Consider the following 16822-nt stretch of genomic DNA (forward strand, 5'->3'; position numbering starts at 1 on the left):
CAGCCTGGGGAAAGTGGTGGGGTCGCAGATGGGTCCTGCCTTCTTACCTGGTAGATGTGGCTGGTCACAGAGGAAATAAACTTGGCTTTGTAAGTGTTGCCATCAGTCCACCGGAGCTCCACGAGCTCCCCCGCAGGAGGGGGTCCCAGCCGGACACAGTCTCTGCTCTGTAGACAGAAGACCATGGGAGAGGTGAGGCTGGGCCCTTCCCAGGGCACCACGCAGAGAGCCGGCCACCCGCACCATCCCTGCAGGCCATGTCTGAACCTGCCCCTGTGCTGGGCTTGCCTCCTTCTGGAAGTACAAGAAGGCTTCCATTCGAGAGAAGCAGTGTTTAGGATTTTTGCAGCAGCAAGGGGGCAAGTGACATTCTCTGCCTGACATCACAAGACAAGCTGCGAAAACAAACAAGCCTGAGGGTGCCTGGCTGCCCCAGCCTGGGGACGGCTTCCTCTGCTGGGAGCTTGAGGGGGATGAAGATGTCAGTGTGCTCTGCTCTGTCCTCATGGGGAGCCTGAGGCCTGGGCAGGCCAGCTGGTCCCGGGAGCCTCCCTGATGACTAAGGGTTGTCCCCACCTCCTTCCAGCTGCCCCTGGAGCTCACAGTGATGCTCTCAGGATACACGTTGTCACTGTAAGATCCATCGTCGAAGTTCACTTCATAGAAGGTCTGGGTGGTGGTGCCGATGACACGGCAGCGGTAGTAAAGCCCATTGCGGTTCTTGGTGATGACCGTCTGGCCCAGGGACACGGCCCGCAGGAACTGGACCTGGGAGGGTAGGGCAGAGGCCATCGAGGACCGGTGGAGGGCCTGGGGAGCGTGGGAGGGGCAAGGAGAGGGACGGCAGGGAAGGGAAGCGCAGGGCAGGCACTCACGGCGTGGCCCCCCGTCGTGTGCTTGGAACAGGTGATGGAAACGACGTAGGGCCAGTCGTCGGGCTCCATGAGCACGCCAGCGGCGTGGGCGCAGGTCACATGGAAGGACGTGGCGCAGTGCTCATAGGAGCACTGGATGCAGGCTCCTGCCACCTTCTTCATCCGCTTCCGGCAGTACACGCACTTCTGCGGGGCACGGGGGAGGGAATGGAGCACGGCTACACCTCCCGCCCCGGCCGCCACCCCTGCTTTAAGACCGTCTCCTTGGAAGGGCCTCCTCAGAGGCACCTGGTATGCCCTGGGCACGGGGTCTTCACCAGGACCAATGCCTCCCAAACCATCCAGGCCAGAGCCCCCAGGAAACCCAGAGGCCCCTTGTGGGCTCCTCTGTGAATCTGCCTGAAGCAGGCACCACAGAACCACACGCTGGCATAGCCCCAGCTCTAAAAAAGGACGAAGAACTGATTCATGCAGTGAAATGGACGAACCCTGAAAACCTCATGCCAGGTGAGAGAAGCCAGACACTAAAGGACACCTGTTCTAAGATCCCATTGATAAGAAATGTCCACAACAGGCAAATCCATAGAGGCAGAAAGGAGACTTGTGGCTGCCAGGGCCTGGGAGAGGGAGGGGCACAGGGCCTCCTTTTGGGGTGATGGCATGTTCTGGAATTAGAAGTGGTGGCTGCCACCATCTGTGATGGACTGGATGCCACTGAGCTGCTCCTTTTAAAACGGTCCAAGTGGTGGATTTTAGGTCATGCAACTTAAATCTAAAAAAACATTAAAAGGCCCTTCCAAGGGCCTCCTGAGGCACAGGTGCAGGCAAGTGCGCCCCCCCACCCTTGCACTGCCCCTCGCTGCCCATCCTCGCTCAGGCTCAGGCCCTGCAAGCAGCCTGGCCCTTGGAGCATTTATCAAACAAGGCCTTCACCGCTCTATAAACCGTGTTCAAAAGCCAGATAAGCGCCACGGCAAGGGAGCTGCAGGAGCGTGGGCCATGCCGATCGATGGCAATGAGATCTCATTATTAAGCTGCCAATACCTAATTCGTGCACGGCAGGGACGAGTCCTGATCTACAACATGCCTGATACGGCGCTGAGAGGCCACTTTAACCCTCTAGGGCCGGGGCTGCTGGAGCTGGTCCACACAACGCCCCCCACCAACAGAAAAACCGAGGAGAGAGCTGGGGGCAGGGGGCTCAGAAAGAACAGGCTGCTTCAGACCCCCAGGGGGCCTGCTCAGTCCAGGTATGTGAGGGGTGGCCTATCGGCCTTGGTGGGACCTGGTCTAACCCCCAGGTCTGCTGCCTGGGTCTTCCGTTTCCAGCTCAGTCTCCTCTCACGGTGGCCTGAATTGTGCAGGGCCAAGAGCCTGCTCTGCAGGTGACAGCTGCCACCTGGCTACTATCTACAGTACCCCATAGCACCGCGTCCTCGGTCTGCTCTTCCTGTGGGCCTGGAGGCCAAAGCAGGGATAGCACAACAGGCAAAGCTCATCAGGCCACCTGACCCCCACTGCATCTGGGCCCTGGAGCTGAGCCCCCATCCTGAGTTCCTCCCCCAATCCTTGGCCTTGCTCTTCCTCCAGGAAGCTTCCAGCCTGCTCCCACTGGCCACCAGGAACCATTCTAGTCTGGGGGGTGAGAATTCTGCTCTGCAACCCTGGTCCAATAGGGAGGCTAAACTGGGCTCAGGAAAGGGCCAAACCCAAGTCACCAGGATTCCCTGGCAACCAGAGCTGGCACCCAGGGCCCCAGAGGCTGCTGGCTGGTCAAGGGTGACTGCCCTGTTGTCACAGGAAGGTGGTGGGCATTGGGTAAGCAGGAGTTAACCACTCTCTTCCTTGTATGGCTCCATTAAGCAGTACAAGTGAGGCTTGTGTAAAAGGATTTTTAATTCGTGGTTACGAGGGCTGGTAATGAAGAGGCTGCAAGCTGGAAATGTCGGATGATCCATAAAGTGCCGGGAGGGAGGATTTATCACTGTGCTGCCGTCACTCTGTCTGAATAACGAGGCCTTCGTGCCTACATGTGCTAGCCGAGTCCTCAGCTGCTGGCCCCTGTGCTTGGCAAAGGCTGGGCACCCCCACGCCATCCGGCCCCGTCAGGCTTGCTGCCCACACATTGGGGCTGTCTGCTCATGTCCAGGCCAGTCTACCCATGCACCGCTAAAAGCTAGAGAGTCCTCAGCCCAGAACTGCCCTGGGCAGCTGGGAAATAAAAGCACGCAGAGCACACTACCCGGGATGCTCCCAGCGGCCCTAGCTAGACCTGATGCTGGGCACACATGCCACATGGCCTGAGGCTCCCAATCAGAGCCACTGTCTACAACGTCCCTTGAGGGTGACGAAACCCAGCCAGGCCACCTGTCCCTAACACACGGGAGTCTGAGCCCAGAGCCCACGCCTTGCTCTTCGTCTCCCTAGCTGGGCCAGACCAAGCCCTGGTCTCTGATTTTAAGGACCAGCTGCGTGCTGTTTATAGGCAGGCTTATAGGCAGGCGTGGGGAAGACCCCAGTGCCTTGGGCTACAGGGGAACAAAGGGAGAGGTAGTCCCACCTTCTTTGAGGATAAAGACACTCAGAAAACTAGGAATAAAAGACAACTTCTCCAACATGATAAAAGGCCCCACAGCCACCATCATACTCAATAGTGAAAGACTGAAGGCTCTCTCCCTAAAAGCAAGACTCGGACAAGGCTGCCCTCTATTACCACAGCTATTGAACAATATTTTGGAAGTTCTAGCCAGAGAAATTAGGCAAGGAAAAAAAAGGTATCCAAATTGGAAAGGAAGTAGTAAAACTGTCCTACGGATATAATCCTCTATATATAACAAATCCCAAAGAAACCACAAGAAAGATACTAGACCTAGTAAGTGAATTTGGCGAGGTTGCAGGATATGAGATCAACATGCAAAGTTCAGTTGTTTTTCCATCCACTGGCAATGAGCAATGTGAAGGGAAAACAATTTCATTTACAACAGCATCTAAAATAATAAAATACCTAGGAATAAACTTAACAAGGAGCTGAAAAATTTTCATGCAACAGAAATTAAAGAAGACCTAAATAAATGGAAAGACATCTCATGTCAAAGATTGGAAGACTTAATATCGCTAAGATGTCAACAATGCCTAATCCCCTATCAAAATCCCAGCAGCCTTTTCTGCAGAAGCGGAAAAGCCGATCCTCAAATTCTTATGGAACTGCAATCGGGCCCAAAAAGCCCAATCTTGAAAAAGAAGAACAAATTTGGGCACACATACTTCCTAATTTTAAAATTTACTACAGAGCGACAGAATTAAAACAGGATGGTACTGGCAGAGGATAGATGCTATAAACCAATAGAATGGTCTAGATCATCTGTCTTATAATAATGGAATAGAACTGAGTCCAGAGATAAACCTACAGATCTATGGTAAATGACAAACATGCCAAGTACATAACGATGGGGAAAGAACAGTATCTTCAACAAACGGGGTGAGACAACAGGTTATCCACATGCAAAAGACTGAAGTTGGACTCCTCTTCATGCCATACAAAGATTCACTCAAAATGGATCAAGGACCTACATTTAATAGCTACAACTGCAAAAATTCTTTAAGAGAAAACACTAGGGGAAATTTTCATGACTTAGGTTTTTTGGCAATGGCTTCTTAGATGTGAAACCCAAAAGACAAGCAGTAAAGCAACAGATAGATAAACTGGACTCTATCAAAATTTAAAACTTTTGTACATCAAAGGTATTATCAAGAAAGTGAAAAGAAAATCCACAAAAGGAAGAAAGCACTTGCAAATCATATATGTGGTGACAGTTTAACATTCAGAATGTATAAGGAACTCTTACAATTCAACAACAAAAAGATTTGAATAGAAATTTCTCCAAAGAAGATATGCAAATAGCCAAGAAGCACAGGCAAAGATGCCCAACATCATTATCCATTAGGGAAATGCAACTCAAAACCACAATAAGATACCACCTCACACCCACTACGGTAGACTGTATTTTAAAAAGCAAAACTACAAAACTGAAAAGAATATGTGCTGGTGAGGGCATGGAGAAATCAGAACCCTCCTGCATTGCCTGTGGGAATGAAAACTGGTACAGCCACTGTGGACAACAGTTGGGGGACTCCTCAGAAAGTTGAACGCAGAATTACACCATGACCTGGCAATTCCACTCATAGGTACAGATCCCAAAGTACTAAGAGCAGGAACTCAAACAAAAACTTGTACACAAATGTCCATGGAAGCATGATACACAATAGCCACAAGGAAGAAACAAACCCAAATCTCTATCAGCAGATAAACGGATCCACAAAATGTGGTCTATCCAGACAATGAACTATTTATTCAAACTTAAACAGGAAGGGGTAGTGCCACAGTGGCTCAGGGGCAGAATTCTCACCCGCCATGCCAGAGACCCGGGTTTGATTCCCGGGGCCTGCCCATGCCAAAAAAAAAAGGAATGGGAAGTGCTGATTTGTGCCACAACCCGGGTGAGCCTTGAAGACATCATGTCGAAGGAAAGAAGCCAGACACAAGAGGACAAGTATTATATGACTTCATTTACATGAAATGTCCAGAATGGATAAATAGAGAAAGCAGACTGGTGGCTGCCAGGGGCTGGGGGAGGGGAACAGGGAATGACTGCTGCGTGGGCACAGAGTTAGCTTTTGGGGAGATAGAAAGTTTGGGGAAAGGAGGTGTTGGTGGTAGCACAACACTGGGAATGTAATTAATGCCACAGAATTATGTACTTAATTAAAAATGGGTAGGATGGGAAACGTTGTGCTATACATGTGCTGCCATAAAAAAAGGCCACGGGTAGCCATGGGTCGTGCTTACATGGGGTGGGGTGGGCAGCTCCTCCCCTGTGAGCCCCAAGGGCCCTGCCTGCCAAATGAGGATGCTGCCCAGCATGATGAGGGTGACAAGGCAGGCGCGGAGGCTCATGGCAAGGGAGGGGCTGCCTCCCCACTTCACAGCTGGGGGATTGTGGCGCGGGCAGTCCAGGACTGCCTGGAAGCACTCCGCGGGCTTCCCTGCACCGTGGGCTTGGCCCAAGTACCGAGCAGCCAAATGCAAAGAGGAAGGTAGAGTTGCACGTACAGCCACATCTGTTCGCACAGAAGTGTGGGGACCCCCTGTGCATCTGCTCAAAAACGAAATGGACCTGCCCTAAATGGACTCTGGTTCAGTTTGGCTTCCTTGCAGGTCTCCCCCTATCCGTGCAGAAACATGGAATTTGGAGGAAGACTCAGGCACTTCAGAGCCGAGGTGAGGAACTGCTGCCCCTCCCAGGGCTCTGGGTGGCCAGGGAGGGTCCCCCCTCAAATGCACTGTCAAGTGCCTGGCCCACAGCAGGGACCCAGTGCCCCGTTCAGGCCACAAACACAGAGAAGGGAGCGAGTGGCCAGATGGCCTGGCCACCTCGGGGCTTACCAGTTTCCACCGCTGCTCAGGGATGGCGCTGATGTCCACGGGGTGACGCTCGACAACGTTCAGGAACCGCACCTCGGGGAGCGCGATGGCACAGATGATGTGGATCCACCTGGGGGTGGGGGTCACGGGTCACAGGTGTACCAGGCCTCTTGGGAGCACTCGAGGCGCAGGGAGTGGAGCAGCAGAAGGGTGGGCACTCCAAGGCATGGTCCCTCATGGGGGCTGGTGGTTCCCACCCATTCTCGCCGTCAGACTAGACAGAGCCCAGGTCTGGCACCCACGGATGCCTGCCCAGCTCAGGGCCTCACCCACCTCCTGTCAGTCGTCATCTGCAGCGCCCCTCCCCGGAGATTGCATACGCAGCATTCCTGCAGGGACCAGGTGGGCATGGTGAGGGACTCTGCCTGCTGCACCACCAGCACCCCCACCCCTGTGGGATGGGCTGGAGCCCACGAGGGCCAACCCCCACCCTGGAGAAGTGAAGGTGCCAAGCCTAGAGCTTAGAACCCCCCACTTGCCGCGGGACACATTACCGCAGTCCAGGCATGTGCCATGCACCGGGAGCACGTCCAGCCCTCGTTGACCAGTTCGGGGCGGATGCCATAGCAACCTGCAGGGGGCAGAGCAGGTGAGGCATGGGCAGCAGCAGGAACTTCCAAAAGGCGACAGTGGTCCTCAGGGTGCCAGCCCTCCTCATCCACACTGCTCAATCCAGGTCACTGGGCACAGCGGGGCAGTCTGCACCTTGTGGCCGGGCCGGCTTGTTTGGGCTGCCACTGCCAGGAGGGCACCAAACGATCCCCCCGCCCCCGCCCAGCCTGGGCCGGCCCCTCGTGGTCCCCTCCCCTAGAACAACTACTCCCAGAAAGACCCAGCAGGCAATGGCTCTCTCTAGCCTCAGAGGAACTTGGCCCGGGCGAGCAGGCAGAAAGCCGGTAAAGTGGCAGTCTGGAAGGCGTGAAGGGGCCTTATGACTATCCTCCGGGAGCAGCAGAGCCGCGTGGGCTGGGGGTGTGAGCAGGGCCACGTGAGCAACAACCATGCTCCAGGCCCCCCCAGCCCTGAGGTGCTCTGCCTGGCTCCAGGTCACCACCTAGCAACACCACACAGGTTCCCTGAGAGGCCTGTCACCACCAAGTGAGGGCATGGACCAGCCGGGTTTCTAAATGTCCTGTAATGTGGAGCTGCCCCTGCCAGGCCACATGGCATGTCCCCGGGACAAGAGTCCCCGTGGAAATCACAGAGTGAGACGGGACTGCTCTGTCCCCCCAGAGACACAGTGCTGGGTACACTCAGCTGAGGTTTCGGCTGGGGAAGGCCAGCCTCCTGGGGGACGTGAGGACTCCAGCTCTCCTTTAAAGCCACTTCTCAAGGTACACGCTTGTACTCAGCCAAGGGGACACCTGCTGTGAACAAGGTGGTGACCCAAAGGCACCTCACCATCAGCGTGGGTGTGAGCTCCTGCCTCCCAAGGTCAAAGGCGGGTGTCTGGCCTCGCTTACTGGCTGGTATCAGGCCCCTGTACCTGCCTCACGGCCTGAGCCCAGGAGTGGGAGGCCGAGGCCAGGACAGCGCTGCCAGGGCAGCAGCGTGGGTGATTTGGATCAGGCCCCAGGGGCCCAGCTGCCCTTCCTCCTGGGGAGCCCAGGGGCACAGCTCTAACCCAGACACAGCAAGGCAGAGCCAACGGGCTCCCAGCCAGGACAGAATTAATGCACAGGCCAGGTGTCAGGGTGAGGGGGAGGAAACCGGACAAAGATCTACAGCCACGTTCACTGGGCAAAGGGGCACATGGAATTAAATGTCTCCAAAAAGCTTTCTTCCTGCTTCTGGCAGTTCAATCTTGTGCTCAGCTCCCACCCCCTCAACCTGAGGAAGGGGCATCCGCCCACCTATCTGTGGCTGTGGGCCAGCCTTCAGGGCCCAGGGGAGGACTGTCACCAAGAGCAGAGCTTAAATCAGACTCTCTAACCACCCTAACCACCAATTCCAAACTTCTGCCCAGTCGCACAGTTCAGAAGTCTCGGGCACCTGGCAGCAGCTCTTCTGCTGCCTCCCAAGTTGGGGAGGGGAGGGCAGGACTCGGTAGAACTACCCGGAGGGAGGTTGGCCTGGAAGCCTGAGAGGGGTCCGAGATGGACCTCCCTGGTCAGGGGGAGGCCTGAAACCGCCTGTGTCACTGTTTGGCAAAATAAGAGAGATTTGAAGTGGAGACAAGTGTCCGGACAGACATGGGGTAAGTTTCAGTGCCCCTGGGCTGAAACAGTTTCTCACTATGGTCAGGGAGGCGGCTTGTGGAGGCTGGGGTGGAACCGTCACATCAGGGTGAGAAAGGCGTGCTGCGGCATCACAGGAGCAGGGGCCTGCCACCCTCCGGGATACCCGGCTGCAGCGGGTGACTCTGTCCCCATGCGCTTTGTCCCCTTGGGCTGGCAGAGCCTGCTCCAGCTCCCCAAGTGCAGCAGAGCAGCTGGGCCTTCCTCCTCAGTGACTGGGCTACCCTGACCACAGGGTGGGTATCCCTGCTCTCATCTGCACTCCTCAAACCCTCTGACCCCATTACTGGAAAGGGGGAGACACTGGAAATTGTGGGGAACCACAGAATGTCTCTCCTGAGATGTGGCTGGTGATACCAAGACCTGTAACAGACCCCAAACAACAGTGCAGAGGGAAGGGACTGCTGAGTACCATAAGGTAGCCCCCGGCCAGAGAAAAAAATAAGGGAGGCCACCCTACTTCCCAGGAGCCGCCTTCCGTCTCCCAAGAACACCAGAGCCCCTTTCAGGAAACAGATCACCTGGGCCTCATCTTCCCTCCAGACCAAGTGCCAGCCCCGCTCCCCCGCCCCCACACTCACTGGCATGGACCTGCAGGCAGCACTTGGCGCAGGTGATGAGGAGGCTGGTCCCGTCGTCACCAATGTGGGAGTTGGCGGGAAGCGGCTCCGTGTTCTCGCCGCTGGAGGTGAAGCACATTTCAGGGATCAGTGGCCTCGTTTTCCGGCCACTTCTGGAAAGCTGCGCGGCAGCTGAGGAGCTCTCCCCGAGCGTAACCTGGGGCGCCTCCTTGTCGGTCTGTAGGGACTAAGGGACAGCAAGGGGGTCCTTCAGGCAGGCTCTCAGGGCTTGGACAGGAGACCTTCCCTGGGGTGTGAACTCGAGACCCCCAGCTCCCACGTCATAGGGGGGACGTTTAAATGTGTCGGCCAAAGCCCAGGCCAGGAATTGCAGTCATCCTTGACTCTTGCCCTTCTTCCCAGTCCTCACCCGGCCTTCCAGAATGTCTGTGGTTTTCTCCAAACACACCCTGCATCCACTTTTCTCCGTCCATGGCCACCACCCTAGCACTTTTCATTTGACAGGCTGCCCCAATGTCCCTGGCACTCACTGCCGACTCCCAGTCCCACGATCCCTGCTCTAGGTATCAAAAACATCCTCCCCAAACATGTTCAGATCCCTTGGACACCTCTGAAGCCCTCCCCCAGCTCCTTCCCACTTACGATCCCACCAGGCTGGGCCTGTCTCCATCCCTCTCCACTCCCTCCCTCCAGCCCCACGGGCCCTCTGGGGGGTCCTCAAGCATACCAGGCACTGGCCAGCCTCAGGGCCTCTGATGGGCACAGCCTGGAGGAGCACTCAGCTCTCCAGCCTTTTGCCTGGCTGTCTTTCTCATCCTGACCCTCCCCTGACATTCTGTCACCTCTGTACTTAGTTTCTTCCTCACTCTACCTCCAAGTGTACCCTATGATGGTTCTGTCCTCAGAGTGAACGGACAGTGATGACAGTGCCCATGGCACCAGAACCCAGGCAGATTTGGCCCAGCCTTCCCCCGGCACCCTGGGAGCCCTCCCGAGGCCAGGGAGGCCTTGCCTGGTATGTGTGAGGACCATGGCACAGACCTAGGGAGGGAGGTGGGTGGTGTAGTCCAGCACTGACGCCAGGCCCCCTGTGCTCAAGGGATGATGTCCCACCTGGGGGGGCTCAGGGTCTGGAACCCACACCCCGAGCACTTCAGGATGAAGAAGCTACCTGTATCACTGCCTCTGAGCTGCTTCCCCTAGAGTTGCAAACAGCTTTAATTTCCAAATGGGTAGAAACATCCAGAAATATCCGGCAGCTCTCATGGACAAATGGGGGCCAGAGAACCAGTGCCGCCCAAATCCAGATGCAGGCATGCTGGTAGCTTAGGGTTCCAGAACCTGGAAGCCGGCTATTCTGTGTGGCCCATTTGCCATGTGTGCTTGGGTGTACGTGATTAAATTCAGTCAGGAATGTTTCCTTAGCAACTGTAGTTAAGAAGATTTGCATCTGAAACGGGAGTTCCCAGGACACTGACTCCCAGCAGCCTCTCCGGCAACACAAAGGAAGAAACGTGCTCATGGGGGACATGCAGATATTGCACCCTATTTGTTTCAATGGCCAGAACAGTAAATTCTGTTCAGATACCGCAGGCCAGGCAGCTGTGAGCCTCATCTGAGGCTCCCCCCAGGGCAATTCAGCCAACATGGCAGGGGGCCAGGCAGCCGGCTGGGGCCATAGCAGGGCATGCAAAGGTCCTGCCCTCCAGAGGCTGACAAACACGGTGGGGACTGAGCAAGGGTAGGAATGGGGGAGGGGCTGTGAAGGGGGAGCACCAGAACCAGCAGACAGGGAAGGCTTTCACAAAGAGATGGCAACTGAGCTAATTTAAAGAATGAACCCAAACCAGTCAAGCAAGGCAGTGGCTGTGGTGGGTGGGGGAGACCCTGTGGGGGGCAGGATGGTGCTGCTATGGGTGGGGAATAGAGTACGTAGCTGTGCGGGGTGCCCTCTTCCTATGGGTGATGGAGGGCTCTGGCAGGGCTGCAGCTGTGTATGCACAGCCCTGGCTGCAGTAAGACACCAATAGGAAGGGGGCGGGCACAGGCCTGGGGCAATGAGGAAGGGACTAGAAAGCAGGCAGGGGCTGGAGGCAGGAAGGATTCCAGAAATTAAGAGAGAGGATATTGCAAGTCACTGGTTGTATACTTTGGATGACAGTACGGTACATAAAGATAACGCAATAAAAATATTAAAAAAAAAAAATTAAGAGGAAACATCGGCAGCAGCTGGTGGCCTGGGTGTCCAAACCAAAAAGGACATTGATCTGGAAGAAATACCAGGTTCAGGATGACTGACATTGGGACTGTGGGCTCAAAGCAGGCCTAGAGCTGGTGCCAACACAGGCAGCGGAGGTCAGCTGGGCTGCTCTGGGCCTCAGCACCCCTTCAGGCCTGTGGGGGAACTTCACCCCAGCCCTGGCTCCCACTGCAGACTTGACACTCGATCCCGAAACCCCATCACTGACCCCCAGGTAGCCCTCTCTGCCAGGAGGGCCTCTTGCCCCCTCAGCCCCCACGTGAAGGTGCAGCTTGTCCCCCAGCAGACCTGCTCTGGTCCCCCAGGGCAGGCCAAGGCCTCCCCACAGGCCACTCCCTGCCAGGCACATGCCCTCCCCGCTACTTGACGGCCCCCGCCTCACTCGTGCCTGTAGCAATGCCTGCTGCTAAGTTGTTCCCACACAGCTTTGAAACTGGCTAGCCTTCACCAGGCTGAGCAAACCCCACATGCCTGCAGGCAACCTCCTCGTCCCCAGCCACCACCCCCAACAGGAGCGGGGACACAGGACTACTTCCCTGCCTGGGGGACAAGCGAAGGAAGCCCCAAGCGCCTAAGCAGATCCCACCTGCCCCAGAGATCCCCAGACCCACTGAGTTCCTGGTCACAGGCTAGCCTTGGCACCGGGGCCCTCACCTGGCTGTAGGGGTAGAAAAGGGTGCAGACGGCACAGAAGGGTTCTGCCAGTGCAGCTGCCGCGTTGAATTTCCTCTCGGCCGGGAAGTTGGCCGGTTTATTCTTCCACTGGAGGGACAGTAAGGACTTCAGGGCCTCAGGGTCACTTACATCCTCCTCCCCGGAGAACAGGAACGCTTCTGGAAGAGGAGCGGGGTGGGGTAAAGAGGGGGAGAAACATCAGTGTGGCTGCCACATGTCCATCTGTCTGTCAGCTTAGGAGCGACCTGACCCAACCGAGAGAGTGAGGGCAACGGCTGCACCCTGTGTGCAGTCACAGCAGCCCACTGCACCCCATTTAAAGCCCAAGTCTCACCCCGTGTCTCCCCTGCCCTTACCCTGAGACTCAGCACTGACCGTCCAAGAGACCATCCTCCCTTCCTATTCTCTCCCCCTCATACCTCCCCTCCCCTCCCCCCCGACTCTGCCCTGTGGGACCAACCTTTCTCCCTCTCCATCCCGGCCGCTGCCTCTCCTGTAGGCTCCCAGCCCTCCTCTGCCTCCTTGGGTGGACACTGCTGACCCTTCTCCTGCCATGCCCTGCGCCTACATGTCTCGTGGCCTCAACTTTAGCAGACCCTATGGCATCTGCAAGAGGCCACCCAGCCAGGCCCTGCACCTCAGCACTTGCCCCGCTTCTGGCCACACACTGCTGGGGAGCTGGCTGGGTCCCATGAGGAGGCAGGGACGCATCCATGAGCACACCAGGGCCTCCCCAGGCCTGGCCTGCTGCAGATGCTCAGCATCTGGCAGTGGGAGGACTGAGGCTAGGGCACCCAGCCCAGTTCCCCACGGCTCTACCTCTGTATCCATGTCCTGTCCCACATGGAGCTGCCCCCTCCCGGGTCCTGCAGGCCACGGGCCACAGAGTGCACACCTCCTGCCTCAGTGCTAAGGTCTGGGGGATTGGAAGGGGGAATGCTGAGCTGGTCAGGCAGTGACTGAGTGGAGGCACAGATATGCTGCACTGTCTGACCCATCTCTTTCTCACATCAGGAGCCCTAGGTCAGCCCCCAGGGGGCATGTGGTTGCAGTGGGGTTGGCAAGGACTCCCCGGACTTGACAGAGCTCGAGGAGGGTGGGGGAGATGGGAGACCAGCGGCAGCACCGAGGGCCTGGCGGGTGGAGAGTTGCAGACGAAGCTGCAGCACCTCACAGCTGTGCAGAGGCAGGTAACTGGGTGCCACACCTGCCCGCGCAGTTGAGAAAGCACCCCCTGCCTCCCACTCCCCCTGGGCTGTCCTCCCACCAACAGCCCAGGCTTTACTTCCTGACAGCACATTTCTGCATCTCCAGTGGACGCAGAGCTATCTGGCCACAGCTGGGGGGCTTCAGAACTCCCTTGGGGGCCTGCCCTACTCCTAAGGTGGGGTGTGCCTACTGCTGAGGCTCCAACCTTCTAAAGCAGCTAGACCGAGCTGGCAGGGAGCCTGGAGTCCTGGCTCGGGCCTCTGCCCTGCCCAACCCTCACCATGAGGAACAAGGAGAGGAAGTCACCACAGATCTTCTGAGAGGCCCTTGGGGCAGGAGTCCATACTCCCTAGGAAGAGGGAGGACCCCCAGGGATGGCCAAAAGGACCCAAGAAGGGGCACTGAGATCTGGGACCACATCAGTCTAATAAGAGAATGCTCCGGCGACCCCAGTTCATCACCAAGAGGGCACATGGGGAGGGGGCATAGACTGCCAGCTCACATGCAGTCCTGAAAGCATTTTCTGGAAAGGGCAGACCCAGCAGCAGCCATCCCATCTGCAAGGTGGGGATACCCTCCCCCACACCACCAAGTGTCTGCCCAGACCCTCGTGTGGCTGCTCCCATGCCTGGAAGCATGCTCCTTAACCCCCAGGGCTTCTAGAACACCATTCCCTGGCCTTCAAGTAAGACTCAGAACGGAAGACGCCACGCAACGGTGCTCTAATTCTAGGTGCATCTTAAGTTGAAGGCTGAAGCAGAAAATGACAAAGTGGTTTAGTGGAAGTTTCGCCCAGAAGCCTCTCTGCTGAAAGCTGAGTCAGAGCCCCTGTCACCTGGGCCTATGTGCCGGGCCTCAGTCTTGGCCCCAGTGGCTGTGATCAGCTGCAAGGAAGTGGTGTCCCCACCAAGGGTCTAGACCCCAGGCCTTGTGTCAGTACCCACAATGGGCAGCCTGGCTGGGTGGACAGAGCACCAGTGTAGCTGCTAACACCCATCACCTGCCCAGGGGGCACTGGCACCTGGAACCCAGCTTCTCCTCCATGCCCACAGGATAAGCACTGTTTGCTTCCATTCTCCCCTTGGGGCAGCTGCAAGGGCTTTAAGCCCAGGCTTTTAGGGTCAGTGGATGCAGAGGGATGGCAGAGAGTGCAAGTGGAGACGGATGGGCATGGCGGGCCGAAACTACAGCTACAGTGACACGACCCTGGCCTCTGCCACCTGTCTCTGTGCTGCAAGCCAGGCATTGGGCCGAGCATTTCGTGGGTACTACAACACAAATGAAGCTTCCCAACAGGCCTCCTAGGGGCCAGCAGGGCCTGTTTTCCAGATGACACCCAGTGACAGAAAGGGAATTCGCACTGTGGCCCTGTGTGCCGAGTGGGGCAGGGGTGGGAGTCCAGGCCAGGGGAGCTGCTGTTCTGGCCACACTGGACACCTCAGGCTCTGAGCCTACAGTGGATCGGGTGGGGGCGGGGGGGACTTTCGGGAAGTCTATAGCCCAGGAAGAGCCTGTGAAGACCAGGAGGCTGGAGTGGGGGTGGAGGGGACATCTAAGGTGGGGCCAGCCTGGAAGGGTACCCAGAGGCTGACCCTGGGTAAGGGAGGAGAGGGGGAGAACAGGGATGGGGCAGGTAGCAAAGTCCCAAACCACAGGAAGGAGGCTGAAAGAGGACCAGGCTGGAAGGAGATGGGGTGAGAGGCTGGGATGGGGCCTACGGGGAGGGTGGGGGTGGTGGTGATGTTGCTGCAGTACAGGGGTAAAGGGCCCCCATGAGCAGGGCACTAGGTTGGAGACGGAGGGGAGCCAGTGGCCCCCACCTGAGGAGAACAGAACCCACATAGGGAAGACCATGGGGGGATGAGGAGGTAAGGGCAGGGGGAGGTAAAGGCGGGGGGAATAGAACTGGGGGAGGGAGGGAGAACCAGGGTACCTGTACCCTCTGACCCCCAGCTCACCCTCGTCGCTGGAGGCCTCCTGTTTGACCACTGACAGCGGGGACCGGGTAGGCGGTTTGCCCAGAGGGTGGCGCCGGCTTTTCTTGATCTCCATCTTTAATTTTGAAAATGTTGCCAGTGCCTGCAACACGAGACAAAAGCACCATGACAGCCAGGCTGAGACCGAGTGGGGTCAGGTCAGGAGCAAGCTTCCTTAGCTCCCCCTTGCCACAGGGTGCCGTGTGTGGGGTGTGGGCAGGGGCTGCAGGGCTTCTCTTTTCTAAAACCACACGACACACCCATTTCAGGGGAGAAGGCCCAGGTAAGCGTGTGCAAAAGCCCCCCAGTGCCTGAGCGCACCTGCACCCCCGCCCTCCCCACCCCACCCCCCAGCAGCCCTCTACCTGCACCTCGCTGCCAGACCGGGCCTTAGCATCTGCGCGTCCAGCTCTCTCCTCCTCCTGTGTGGTCAGCTCCATGGGAGCGGTCTGCTCCTGCCAGCTGGGGCCTGGCTGGCGGGCCCCGCGGTCCTTGTCCAAGGCCGCGGCATGTGCCCGCGGCACCACGTACAGCATGGGGATGATAGGTCGCTGTTTGGCCTCACCCTCATCACCAGGGCCCCCAGGAGGCACCACGTTGAGGCTCTCCTGGGTGGTGGGGGCCGGGGCCAGCACAGGGGGCTCCCGCGGGGGTGGCAGGGCCTCCTCGGTGGGGAACTGGGCGGGCAGAGGCGGTGGCAAGGTTGGCGGCTGGGGTGAGAGGGGCAGGTGCGGGTGGAAGGGGCTGTGGCTCTTCTTCTTGCGGTCGCTCCTGGCCTTGGCTGGCCGCGGCCTGCCCCGCCCGTCCTCTGTGGGGAGAGAGGGTGTCAGAAGGCCCAGCTCTAGGCTGCAGCGTGCATGGTGGGGGCCCTTGAACCCACACAGGGGCACAGTGGGAGTCACACCCTGGGGCCTCAAGACTCGGAATCCTGCAGACTGCAAGGATGCCATGCCCTCAGGGCCTGGGGTGGTCTGGGCCTCTTTGGGGTACAGGGACCCCACCCAGCTGCTGTGAGAATGCAGGCTTGGGGCCAGGGGAGATGGGGGCGGAGCCGGACCTCAGTCCCGGAGCCTCTGCATCCTCGTCTGGATGCGGGCTTGTGCGAGCCTTCACAAAGACAGATCTGGAGCCCCTTCTAGGTCAGTGCCTGGGAGGAAGGCAAGTGACAGAAAAGACGCCTCTGTGCCCAGGACTCCTGCCTGGTGGACGGGACCCAAGGTGGTATGGTGGGAGAGGCAAGGGCTGGCCAAAGTTTTTTTTTTTTTCACACTCTAAATTTTATTTCTACAATTCACATAGACAACTTGCAGAATTTTTTAAAAAACAAAATCTCAAAGAACAAAGCTCAAACAAAGCAGTTACATGAGTGTCAAATAAGCCTGGGGGATGCAGGCCTGGGATCCCTTCTGCCCTGTAGGGCGTACTGGGAGGTAGGTAAGGCCACAATGGGCCTGCAGAGCATCAAGTAGAAATGAGACTGGAAGCTGTGGGGGGAAGAACTCGTCCCCAAGAGGCCCGTGTCCTAAC

At 57.4% G+C, this 16822-nt stretch overlaps 1 protein-coding gene across 1 annotated transcript in view; it reads right to left on the bottom strand.

Moving 5' to 3' along the window:
• KDM4B (lysine demethylase 4B) overlaps positions 1-16822 on the bottom strand; it is a 172884-nt gene that overhangs the window by 11464 nt on the left and 144598 nt on the right. Inside the window, 10 exon segments of the mRNA XM_077121063.1 lie at positions 48-167; positions 604-773; positions 776-1061; positions 6319-6427; positions 6631-6686; positions 6852-6928; positions 9176-9401; positions 12090-12268; positions 15278-15398; positions 15661-16103. Of these exon segments, the coding sequence (XP_076977178.1) occupies positions 48-167; positions 604-773; positions 776-1061; positions 6319-6427; positions 6631-6686; positions 6852-6928; positions 9176-9401; positions 12090-12268; positions 15278-15398; positions 15661-16103 (1787 nt within the window).

Source organism: Tamandua tetradactyla, chromosome 11 (genome assembly GCF_023851605.1).
Source record: "Tamandua tetradactyla isolate mTamTet1 chromosome 11, mTamTet1.pri, whole genome shotgun sequence".
NCBI lineage: Eukaryota > Metazoa > Chordata > Mammalia > Pilosa > Myrmecophagidae > Tamandua > Tamandua tetradactyla.